The following is a 13,751-nucleotide window of genomic DNA, read 5'->3' as shown; positions in this document are numbered from 1 at the left end:
GGCCATTTCTAGGGTTTTGGGGGGGTATAACTTCTAGAGGGGGGGAGATAGGTAAAAATTTTGTTCTACGGAAATAAGTTTCTAGTGAAGATCTATGTACGTATTAAATTTCAGCTTTCTATCTTCAAAGGTGTAGAAGTTTTGTAAACAAAAAAAGTGTCCACGGACGGACGGACGGACGGACAGAGTGAAACTAATAAGCACTTTTTTCAAAAAAATTTTTGGAAAAGTGCTAAAAAGGAGGTTGAGTATTTATTTAAGTAATTTACTTTGAGCTACTTGCAGTTTTTGTATATATCAGTATTAGCTTTATCAGTAATAAGAGGACAAGCATACCCTAAATTTGGTAAGAAAACTATCCTCGTGATGATTAATTTATTCTGCTTCGAAAGCAAGGACTCTCTATTAAAAATGATGAAAAGTGTTTAACAACTTTTTCTATACCGTAGTTATTTTAACAACAAGTCTGGTCTAAAATAATTATAATTTGATATTAAAGATTTTTTTCTAATCTTTCAAGCGAATCTTTTTTTAACTGAAGACTTTTCTTTTTAAATGAAGTGTACTTTGGGTAATTAATATTTTCTGTAAAGATAGGTAATAATTTTTGTAAAAAAAATTTTTTGTAAAAAATTTTTTAAGAATTTTAATTATTTCAAGAAATTTCAAGGTTCCAAAATAAAACTTTTATAATTGAAATTTTCTTAACATCTTATATAGGACGACTATATTTTTATTATTTTACATGTAGAATTTTACAAACATATCAGGGATGTCAAAATTTTAACTACATTTCCAGAAATCGAAAACTCGTTTGAGTGTAATTCAATAATTTTTTTGCCGTTCTTCACTTCATTGCGAAAAAAAATCAAATTATACTTACAAGACAATCTAAAAACGGAAAAGCAAACACTATCAAACTTTTGGCAATAGTTTCTTTACCGCTAAGAGCGGCTACTATTGAAATTGGGCATCAATTCCAAAAACGGGTTCCAGTTTGAACCTTAATCGACAACTCAAAAAGATTGTTTTAAATAAGTGTTTCAAAAAATAAGAAGTCACCTGCTTGAAATTTGGCGGTCCGACCATAGCCTAGATATATTTAGAAATTTATGTAATGTAAGCTAGCTAAGTCCATCCTAAAAGCTAAGCATAAGCATTTAAAAAACTAATTGAGGTAATTTTACGAAATTTGGTAAAAAAGTGAAGAATTGCAGTTTATGACGCACGCTTCAAAAATTTTGTTCAATTGTATACATACATATGTAATCGACAGCAAACAAATAGAAATAACTAAATTTGTTCTTTTATACACTTCACAAGTACACCCCCTGTTAAGCTTTCTCATTGCCAAAAATTAAGAATACAAAATTTTCTTTTAAATCATATTCTGAAATCATTCATCAAGCTGTTTATATTTAAGGTTATATTAGTACTAAATTGTGTACGTACTTAAATTTTGAAAAAAATTAAATATACGGTCAAGTCGCTATTTGGCCTTTCATTGTTTTTTATAAATTGCACGTTTATACATTAAACAGTTTTGTGTGCCATGTCCTTTGTTTCACTTCTCATTTGATATTTTGGTATTATGCAAAAAAAAAAATAAAATTATTATATAAGACAAACTTTTTTAATTCTTTTTAAACTTTTTATTTTTTAATCTTTTTTTTTTTGGAGGGATTTAATAGCACGAAATCCTATAGGCTTTATCAATTTTGTTATTTTATAAAAATTGAATTAACATTTTTCTCTTTTACCAAAGTCAAAAAGGAAAGGCAATATTCGCGCATAAATACCACACAAACAAACAAGGTATAAAATTAAGGGAAAACAAGAAAAAATAGAGTTGACCGTGTCAACTTTGTGATACCCGTACGAATTGTTATCCTATATTCGAATATGTCATACCTGCCTATGGAACAGACTATCACTTTAAGTTGCCGTATTACCATATTAATATATGCAAAATTTCAGTACTGTGTTTTCAATATTTTCTTTATGTTGTATGACAGGTAGCAGAAGGAGCCAAGCAATTTCAACGACTTTTATCAAACACATTAGCCCTACTGATATATTTGCTTGTGTGAAATTTCAATATCACACCTTTTATAGTTTCCAAAATATAGCCAAATAATTTTTGAAATTGTATGGCAGCTACCCGAACCAGTACTCTGATCATGTCCAATTTAAATAATAGGGTTCTGGCACTTATAAATCATTTGTGAAAATTTGATGAACTTCAGCTCAATTATTTTTTGAATTATCGCTGGAACAGACGGACAGACCGACAAAGCTGAATTGACTGAGAATTCGACGCTGATCAAAAACATACACTTAAGTCTATATCTCAGACCGTTATTTCTTAGTGTTACAAATGATAACGCAAATTTAGTATACCCTTCAAACATGCGTTCGTACGGCCATAAAAATTGACGAGGAATAGGATTTTTTCTATTTTATTGTAAAATTATAAGATAGAAAAAATTAATAAATCACACGAATTCATTAACATTCAAGGACGAATTAAGCATAATTACATATATATATATATAATATATAGATCGTGTGGTTTTATAAATTTTCGAATTACATTTGTTCTTAATTTATTTTTTTTAGTTTTAGTCAAACCTGTTTAACTTTTTAGCTATAATTGAAAATTAATGTTTTAAATCAATTCCATTGAACTTAACTCCAATTTCCATTCTACGAGTATAAATGAAATTTAATTACATCCTTATACTTAAAAATCAGGTGGAACACTTATACAAGGAAAAAAAATAAATTGAAAAGATTCTGAGAAAAGCTACAGTTTATGATTAAGAAATCAAGAAAACCATAAGAATAAAAAAAAAAACAAATAAATCTTCGAGAAACATAAAAATCCAATTTTTAAAAACAAAAAAAAGCATAGAAAAGCAATCAGGAAACTTTTCCAAAAATTTATTTTAAAGTTTATTTAAGGTTATTTTTGAATCTATTGAAATTTCTTGTCAAATATTTAAAGAAAAATTTCAACTTTTTTATAACTAAGTTGAACACATAAACAAAGAAAACTTGTTAACATGTTTATGGAAAAGTTAAAAACACAAAAAAAATTTTTTCTTTTTAGTTTCTTCACTTATATTGTTGGAACATAAAATTAAATTTAAAAATTTGTTATAAGTAAGTTGACTATGAAACTAATTTGGTAATTAAATTAAAAAATTCTTTGGTACATAATTTTTTAATTTGAAATTCTTATTCTATGAAATTGGAATGGAAGGGAAGTGTTGTAATTGAAAAATTTTTTGTAAATGACAGTGAATTTTTAAATAACTTTAAAAGATTAATCAACTGGAACTGAGAGAGATTATAAATTTTCTTCTGAATTCATAATCTCAAACAGAATGAAATTTTAGAAATTTTTATGAAATTTAGATTGTACTTAATCCAATGAATTTCTTTGGCAGTTTTTTATAAAACACAACAGCTTGTTATAAACATGACAGTAAATGAATGTCATTAATGATATTATTATCAAATTTTTTTTTTGAATATTAAAAAAAGAATTACAAACCTGAACTATTTTTGTCATTTCTTGAATATCTATAACGCCATTACCATCAACGTCATACATTCTAAAAGCCCATTTTAATTTTTCTTCTGGAGTTCCACTTGACGTCACATCAATAGCCAAAAGGAATTCCTGTAATATAAAATAAAAGAATAATTTAGTACAAATTTATTTAATAAAAATATTTATAAAAAATTTTTTAGTTTGAAAAGTCTACAATATAAAATTTCAAATATGTAGAATTGTGGAGTTTTTCAAGCCCTAAAAGGTATAATGGTACCAAATCGTGAAGGCTGCAAAAGAAATGTAATTCGACTATGATCTGGATCGTTGATATAGCATACGGATAGATTCAGGACAAACAGTCTATATAGTTGATGTTTTGTATTCCTGCCTCAAGTACATACAATTAAGTTGTGTTTAGAAGCATCACCTACAGGAAATTAAGAATATGCATTCACGAGATGGACTGGTAAATTTATTAGCGCTACGGGATAACAAAGTGGATTGCAAATTATTGTGGAATAGCCTTGCTGTTTTGAACGAGTTGGAAATTCCACGGAGGTTAACACACATTTGACTGCCAGGTCGCAACAGAGTTAGTGTTAATTGTCTATATGACTAACATCTAGGTAAAGATAAGAGATTGAATGGAGTCGGAATGCAACCAATACTGGTTTGCTTACTAGTCAAATTGTTCTTACTTCTATACTCTATATTACGCAAGGGAAGGAACAGTCGTTTATTAACGAACTTTCTGATGGAACACGGTCTAGTGAACAAATACTTCCATGCGCTGAGGAAATCACAGACTACTTTCCGTGAATTCTTTTGCGAACATTTGGACCTTTCGGATGTTGTGTCCGCTTATTGAACGATATTTACTGGTTGACGAAACGTGCATTACAGAGAATTAGTTTTCATGGGGATTAAAAATTAAAAATATTATATTATTTTAATCAAATTTTTTATTTATTAAATCAAAGGCTCATATAAAAGAAACCCAGTTTTTCTTAAATATTACATAAGACTACAAACATTCTATTTTCTAGATATTTATCTTTAATAGAAATTTTTGTTTGCGTAATATTCTTATAGAAACTATATTTTTATTTTATTCATATTTTATTTAATTTTCTTAACAATTTTATTCTCATTGTGAATTTATTAAATTTTATACAATAAAATTATGATTTTATTAAATTTTTTTGGACTATTTGAATTTAATAATGAAGAGTTTTTATATTTATAGAGAACATATGTATTATGTAATCTATACTAGCCATTACATACACAAAAATACATAATATTATTATATTATGTGCCTATGTATATACGCACAATTCCCATTTAGATAATTTCAATTAAATACATTATGCATATATAGAATAAATTTAATGATTACTGATTTTTGTAACTCTGATGCGAAACGAAGCAAACAAGCATTCAAGAAATGGAAGAAGAGAAAATAAAAGTAATAAATACTTATACATATATATATATACGAGTTTCCTGTACAACTTCCGGATCATCATCAAACTGGTATTATCATTATAATCATTTAAATCATCTTCAATATGAAAGAAAATTCAAATAATCATAAAGAAAAAAAAAGGAGAAAATAAAAAAGGATTCTTCTAAAGAAAAAATGGTGGAAATGAAATAAAATTCATTTCAATTTCTGATGCTTATATAAAAAAAAAAAAAAAGAAAAAAATGGAATTTTAATTTGCAAATATTTGAATAACAAATTTTCTTTCATTTTCACTCTGAATGTTATGGTACATTTAATATAAAAATAAGCAAAAATTTTTCAGTTAAGAAAAATAATATTGAATTTTTGCTGCCTTATTTTGGATTTTACTTTTATCTTTATATAATAATAAAAAAAAGGTAAAAATTTTCGATAAGTATATATAAGTATGTATAAATATTCGTATATGTATATATTAAATAAACGTTTATACACCTACATATACCTGAAAAAAAAATTACGTTTATTATTCGGTTTTAATATTCTTGAATTTTTTTAGTTAAAATATTTTGATTTAATAAAGCTCCAATGAAATAATTCCTAAAAATATGCAAATATTATTTTTATACTTTCATTGAAATAGTGAGAAAGTATAATTATGCAAATATTCAAATGAGTTTTAAGAGAATTTATAAAAATGTCATTTAGATATATTTTAAATTTGTATTAGTTGTGTTGTAATATTGACATTGACATTGACATTGACATTGAAATTTTAAAAGAACAATGACAACTATAGATGTATGTGAAAATTTATGAAAAAAATTAGTTGATTATTAATTCTCAAAGAAATCTATTGAATATGTAAAATCCAACACTTCAGGCAAGGGTTCGATTTCTGTGGCTAGGTTTCAGAACAAAAGTAAACTAGTTTTATCTGTAACGAATAAAATCCAAATAGTATGTTAAATTAGACGATCTGAAATTACCTGTAATCAAAAGCAAATTTGGCAATTTAATGACAATATTAAAATGAGAAAAACAAATTTGACATTAGTATAGAGACTTGTTAATATAAAATGAAAATAAAATCTAAAATACAAGTGATTTGTACTTGTATAATTAACAAACACCAATAATGGACTTGTTTATTTTGTATAGGCAATATGGATCGAAATTTTTCGTAATTAATTGTAAAATTTATATTTTAGGCACAATGAAAAAACATATGAAAAAACATTTATACAAAATATTATGTATAACACAAAAATTTAGTTAAAAAGCAAAAACTAATTTTATATTTAATCTTTAAATTTTGTTTTGGAAGATTATTATGTGTACTTTTTGTGGATTCTGGGGGATTTAGATGATAAAAGTCTTTAATTTTTTTTGTTTTTATTTTAATACCATTTTCAAACACGTATAATATGGATTTCTTCTTTATACGGAACTTATTTTTATTTTTTATTATATCCAAAGCTCTAAAGTGCACTACCGGCGCAAATAATTTTTGATGAATACTATTAGAACGAGCCTGTTATTTCATTGTAAAGCGGTTTGAATTTAATATTATTTGCATTTTATTCACTGAATAGGAATAATTTGCTTTTTTTTTTTATTTTAGGCACAGTATAAATTTGTATATATGTATATGCATATGTATGGAAATTTTATTTGCAAAATATCAAAGATTACAATATAGGATTCTTTAGAGGTAAAATATGAATGTATAGAATCAGTATGAAATTGTGTACATATAGATTTTGACTATTGATTTTCATTTGAGTTTTTAGTTTTTGTAGAATTTCCTTTTTTTTTTCATTTACATACATGCTCGTAATTATTTACATATGAACTCATATACTCATGTAGATATATTGCAAATGAATGAATGAAAAAACCAAAAATGAAAATTCATGAATTTCATTTTAAAGGATGAGTAAGTATAATATAAAAGTTAATGAATTTTAATTAAAAATAAAATAAAATAAAATAATTTAAAAACAAAACGAAGTGATTAATCATTATAGGAGCATATAAGCATTGAATTTCAATTTATTTTTATTTATTAAAAAAAACTAAACTAGAAAAAAAAAGATGAAGTAATTTAATATCATACTGATTTTATGGCTGATGATTAAATATAATTAAATATTTTTTTTAGATATTATCAAGTTTTTTGTTTTACATTGATTAATGTGTTTATTTTTATTGAATCTTTTTAATTACAAAAAAATACCCAAATCGAATTCAATAAAATTTTATAAATTTTCCATTATCGTACAATTTGTTTTGGCTAAAATTAATATCTAATGGTCACATTACATATTATAAGGAAGGTTATGAATGGTACTAAATTTCGCATAATTTGACTTTTCGATGGAAGCGTTCGAAGGAGCCTAAATAAACTATTGGCGAGATGTCGATTTTGGCGTGCATCTCAAGTTTAGCTTAGCAAGAATAGATTTTATTGAAAATTTTTATATGAGTTTACTTTGGATTTGGCAGGGATTCATTATACGAGTATTTCGGATTACTGATTAAATGTCAGATGTGGGCTCAGATTCTGGCGTTCTGGGCATTTTTAAGAAAATATTCTACAGATTTTCTTGAAATTTCATATATAACCTTCGTTTGACAGTATGCAAACTCACATTTTTGCTGTGCGCATTATGATAACATCAATAATATTTTCTAAATTAATTTTACGCATTATATTAGTGTATTTAAATAAAATAATGTAAAAATTAAATATGCATGTATAATTAAGCATATTCAAAAAGCATATTCAAAAAATTAAACTAAGCAGTAATATATTGAGTAAGGGGAGGAAATTGTTATCCGAGATGCGTTTAAATATTGTATACTCTTTATAACAATTGCTATTTAAATTAAATTTTCAAAATTAATATCATCCAATATCAGTGGGATATTTTCAGTATGATGAAATAATGCATTACATATATAATATATATACTAAATTAATTATTAATTGTTTTATTAAATTAAAATCTAGGGTTCGTTTTAAATTAATTTAATAGAAAAAAAAACATAAAGAACCCCTGTAGATATGCAATTTGCGACTCATCATGCCAATATGAAATTTTAATCGAAATATTTATGTATTGGATAATTTTTGCTTAAATTTACATTAATTATCAATATGTAAATGTATGTATAAATAATATTAATGTTTTATAGTTTTTGTGTGATTTTTTTAATTATATTGAATTTATGTTATAGTAGAGAGTATGAAGGTTTGAAATAACATGCTTTCTTTCAACAACGACTTATCAACACTTTTAACCGGAAGTTCAATCAACTTTCCAGACCTTTTATATATTCCTCGATAAAATGCGGAAACAATTATGTAATTAATTTGATTAATGCCCCGTCATTAACCTGGGGATTTAGTTAAAAATGTTCCCATCCCAGAGTGCCAGTATCTTTAGTTATATATAAAATGATTTGAAAAATGTAAAATCTTTCAACTTTGCATCTTTTAACAATAATTTGTTTTTAATTTTACTCTGTATGAAAGAAATAAAATTTATATGCAATAAGATAAATTTTTGTTTTAAAATTTTATAAATGAAAAGTTATTTTAAAAATGTACGCTTTGTTCTTTTAAAAGAAAGTGACATAAGGAAAACTTTCGAAAAGATTGTGGTGTTAAAATTCTATAGTATATGTATAGTATATGCCTAATATGTAAATGATTATGGGTATGATGATTTGGCGGTAATGTGGTTCATACATGATTATGTGCAATTTTATTATAAACACAATGGATCTAATTCTAAGTTTACCAAATAAATATGATAAGAAGTTAAGAGATAATATTATGATACTATAATGAATGTAATTTAGAACAAGAAAACTTTAAATATTTTATCTTTTGTTTTATTCAGACAAAAAAACATTAAACAAAACATTAAAAATAATTTTTGGAGATAAAAATTGTTAAGAACATTAATGAAAAAATTATAAGAGATAATTTTGTCGTAAAACTGCAGAACAAATATCTAATATATTTTTCAGTAATCATGCTTTCTATGTAAACGTCTAATTGCAGGGCTACACTTTAAGACAAAACACGCCAGTTACTTAAAAACACTTGATTTTATTTTAAAGAATTTTGAAGCAAAACGATAATCATCAAGTTTTTTTATTCTGGTAAATTCCAGTCCGTATACAATTTTAAAAAAAATGACTGTACAATGAATGCTGAAAAAATATTGCCAACATTAAATTTCTATTGAACAGTAAGTTTATATCGAAAAATTATGTGATTTTTAGATAGTTTTGTTAATTCAATCATATAGCAAATTTACTCAAAAATCTATATGTTATTAATTCAAAAATACAGGGTTATTTCTTACCAATTTGCACTTTTTATGTATAAAATATTTTAAAAATAATTAAGAATTATTGACTTTATAAATGATTTAAAGGTTTTCTTTCATTTCAATAAAAACATAATTATACGTATGTCTCCATCAAAAGAAAGTAAAAGCTTTTTTAAATTTACATATATAAAATGTTTGGCATTTTCAAAGCAAAATCATTTCTGTATCTAAACATGCCTGTATTTAATTTGAATTGCTTACTCACTATATTTGTTAGAGAATTACGTAAAATGTTATCACAAAAGCAATACAATGTGCCTAATAAACATTCCTAAAGTGTACAATATAAAGAATACTACACTGATAAAAAGTTTGAGTTTCATTATTTTGAAATTTTAACTATAACTAATTAACGTTTTTGCAAAAACCCTGACAAATAAATAAACTGATAACGTTGCTAATACGTGAATTTGAAAACACATTTTAAATTTTTAAATAATGGCACAAAAATATAATCAAACTAGAGGTTGAGCAGAAGTTAATTTAAAATAATAATAATTTTATTTGATCAAATAAAAATGGTTAAGTTTCGGTGGCATTTTAATTAAACGAAATTAAAATATCTGACTAATGCGAGCAAGTAATATAAATTTCATTTAATTTCTGTATAAATCTAAAATAAACCGAAATATTCCATTCATAAATAAATCTCTTGCTTCGAGTCCTTCCATAATTTACTTCAATATTTGATTGTTTTCATAATTTTCATGATTTTTGTGTAATTTCCAAATATTTAGAATTCAATCACAAAATTACCAAAAATTTTTTTTACAGTGTATTTATAAATACATGCATGTACATATTTTTACAAATATAAATTCATACATGTAAATCACATAAAATCTTCAACAAAAAGTGATGTAAATAAAAAAATCCAAAAAAAAAAAAAACAAAAAAATCTTTAAAAATTTTTCAGTATTTTGTTTTTAAAACGTAAGTTGTCCGACTTTTTGATAATAAAATGTAGCATAAAAAAAAGGATAATAAGCTCAAATGATATGATAATAAAATATAAAAAAAAATCTCAAGAGTGAAAAATGCGCAATATACAAAAAAACAAAGAAAACAAAAAAAAATCATTTTTAAAAAAAATCCTTGTTTATAACACAATCTACACGCACTCATGTAGTTTTGCAGAGAAAAAAAAAACTTAATATGGGGCTCATTTATAATATTTTTATGTTCATTCAAGGATTCTAAAGAAGACGACAAAAATACAAAAAAAAAATTAAGTAGAAGAATAAAATAAAAAAAAAACCCTGTTTTTATTTATTTTAAGGATTGAAAGAAAAAATTTTTGTAATTCTTTTGAATTTTTACTTTATTTTTTCAAATTTTAGCCAAAAATGTTGTTATACACACACCCATACAGGCAAAGAATTTGGAAATTTTTATAGTTATTTTTATCAAGAAAATTTCCAAAAAGAATAAAAGAAACGTGAAGATTTCAGAATGTCATAATTTTATTTATTTTAATACTTTTCTTTTCATTTATTAAAAATTTTTTTTAATGCGAAAATTTTTTTTTTCCAAAAGTATTTTTCATTTTTTTATTTTCCATATAATTTTAATTTTATTTATTAAATAAAATAATTTTTTTTTTTTTGGGGTAAAAAGGAAAAAAATATTTTAAAAATTTTATTGCTCAAATAAATTGCAATTCAATCAGATTTCAAAGAGAAAAAAGCCGCTTTCCATCGGGCTTCTTGTTGATTTATCAAATAAAATTTAATTATATTTACTTACTTTAGAATAAGGATTTTTGTTAGATGTACAAAATTTTTGTTTTCTTTTAGTGAGTGTTTGAAATTGTGAAAAAAATTATTTTTTTTTTATTATGTAATTTGATTATTAAAATTCTTATTTAATTTGTTTTTAGTGTCTAAATGTAATATTTTTGAAGAAATTCTGGAATATTTTCTGTTTAATCGAAAAATTTTGTGTTTCAATAATGTTAGAGTTTAACTTTATTTGAATACTTTAAGGAGGTATTTGAATATTCGTATAAAAATTTCTGTAACCATTAGCAAAACTAAAACAGTACTGTAAGAATACGTGACTTCCAAAAACGCAGTATGAAAAGTTTAATTGCGATTTAAATACGGTCCAAATTCAGTTTTAGAACAATTAAAAGGTTTTTATACCGCTGCATTGTTTGTTAATTTTCGCTACATTTTGTTATAATATCAATGTGACATTGATGTGACGATTAATGTGATACACACAAACGTACATATTATACGTTGTTTGTTTCGTAAATTTGTTTCTAATAAATTTTTGTTGCAAAGATTTTCTAAAGACTACCCTTTGTATTTCCTCGAATTTCTTTGTTGTTTTAGGAAATATTTTAGAAACTTATTAATAATGTTACTATAAAAAACGCAATCGATTTAAATTTTAATAGTTCGGAAAACAAATTAAAAAATAATAAAAAATGTATTAAATAAAAATTAGAGAAGAAGATATGCTACGAGTATTATAATAGACAAAAGCATTAACCCAACAGATTTCAAAAACCCTAAATTTCTTACATTTAATACAAAAACATTCATATGTTTACAAAAATCAGTTTCTATTTTGTCAATTCTCTACATGCTCTGCTTTTACTTAACATTTTGACAAGTCTTTCATTTTTATTTATTTTTAAATATGAAAGACTTGCAGACCATTATTTTTATTAGAGTCATATTTGCAGTTAATTTAATTTGCATATTCTCCAAGTTTTTTATAAAAGAAGCCTCATAACACATAACATTTCTGGTATACCAAACCATTTCAATATTCTGCACAGTTTTTATAAGCTTATTAAGCAAAAATATTGTAGACTTTTATTTAAATTTTAATGCATTTTTTTTGTTTGAAATTTAATATCAAAGATCTTAAATATAGATGGCCCTCACCTGAAAAAAATGTTCATATTAAACAATTCAAAACAGAAAATTTTAAAAAGGAAAAATGCCAAATAGAAAAAAAAACAAAAACAATTGAGTACATTCAGGAAATTTTCCTTAAAAAAAGAATTCATTACTACCATAACAGTAATAATGACTGACATTTTAAAATGAAATGTTTTCAAAGTATGTATGTGTATGTATGTGATATAATGTATACAGTATACTTAATAAAAAGGATGCAATAATATTCTGTTCTTTAAAAGTAAAAACAAAAAAAATTTAAAAAAAAAATTTGTGTTTTTTTTAAAAAAAAAAAGACTATTATATAAGTCATTCATCAAGACGTCACTAACATGACAGTAAAATAAAAATATTAAAAAAATCCAAAAGTAAACATTAAAAAAATTATGAGTAAAAAAAGAGGGAAGTAAAAATTTATTACGATTTCGTGCACAAACACATAGGCAATATTTTGACAAAAGAAAATGAATTGGGTTGATTGTTAGTCCATAATTGAAAATGGGTAGAAGAGGAAATTCAAGATTCACAATAAAAAAAATCCTTGTGTAAAATTTTACATCTGTTTTTTATGCTTTTTATTGTGCTTATTAACTGTTACTAAAATTCAATCTCGCCTTTTTTGTTTTATTTGATTGTGTTTAAGTTTCTAAACTAAAATTTTGTTATTTATGAAAAATTTATTTTTTTCTTCAGAAAAGTTGTATTGAGTCACCCCCATATTGCAATTTAAAGTTATAATGTTGGCAGAAAATTACGTTGCAAATTCGAACAAATAATTTTTTGATGATTCCATAGGGATTGAAAGTGAAAATAAAAAAAAAACTTTTAATGGTTATTATTACCAGACCCATTCAAATTTTACATAAACATTCTTTAATGTGAACATTTTTTTTCTGAAAATGAATGTAAAAAAAACACGTAAAAAAGGCATAAAATGTAAACAACAAATTTAAAAAAAAAAAATGGTTGAAAAAGGTACGGGCAAATACATAAATATAAAATACAAGTATAAAATAAATACCATAACATTTGTGTTCAATGAAGCTCAAAAGACTTAGAATTTTCTCAACATTTCGATTATGTAAGGTAAGCAGCTTACTCTTAGAGATATTTTCCTCTCAACAAATAGAATAAGTTAATTCATATAAACACAATTTTAAAATTATTAGATTTTGAGTACTCTAAAATTTAAAAATAAATTAAAAGAAGTGAAATCTCTTAATTACAAAATATGATAGCACTGCTTTGAATGTGAAATAGGCAAAATTCGTATGCATTATATGTAAATCAAAGACATCACAAATATATTCGCAATTCGGTGATAAACTCAGCCTTTCAATTTTATGTTAATGAGATCAAAGTAATTATTGAATTTTAAGAAATTTTTGAACTGTACT

At 24.2% G+C, this 13,751-nt stretch overlaps 1 protein-coding gene across 1 annotated transcript in view; it reads right to left on the bottom strand.

Annotated features, from left to right (window-relative positions):
* Positions 1-13,751, bottom strand: part of LOC129610135 (neuronal calcium sensor 2) — a 76,894-nt gene that overhangs the window by 5,537 nt on the left and 57,606 nt on the right. The window contains exon 3 of the mRNA XM_055522522.1: positions 3,560-3,688. Within this exon, the coding sequence (XP_055378497.1) occupies positions 3,560-3,688 (129 nt within the window). The remainder of the gene's footprint in view (positions 1-3,559; positions 3,689-13,751) is intronic.

Source organism: Condylostylus longicornis, unplaced genomic scaffold, assembly GCF_029603195.1.
Source record: "Condylostylus longicornis isolate FDR11 unplaced genomic scaffold, ASM2960319v2 ptg000044l, whole genome shotgun sequence".
NCBI lineage: Eukaryota > Metazoa > Arthropoda > Insecta > Diptera > Dolichopodidae > Condylostylus > Condylostylus longicornis.
Note: the sequence above shows the minus strand (reverse complement) of the source record. Positions and strands in the feature narration are given on the sequence as shown.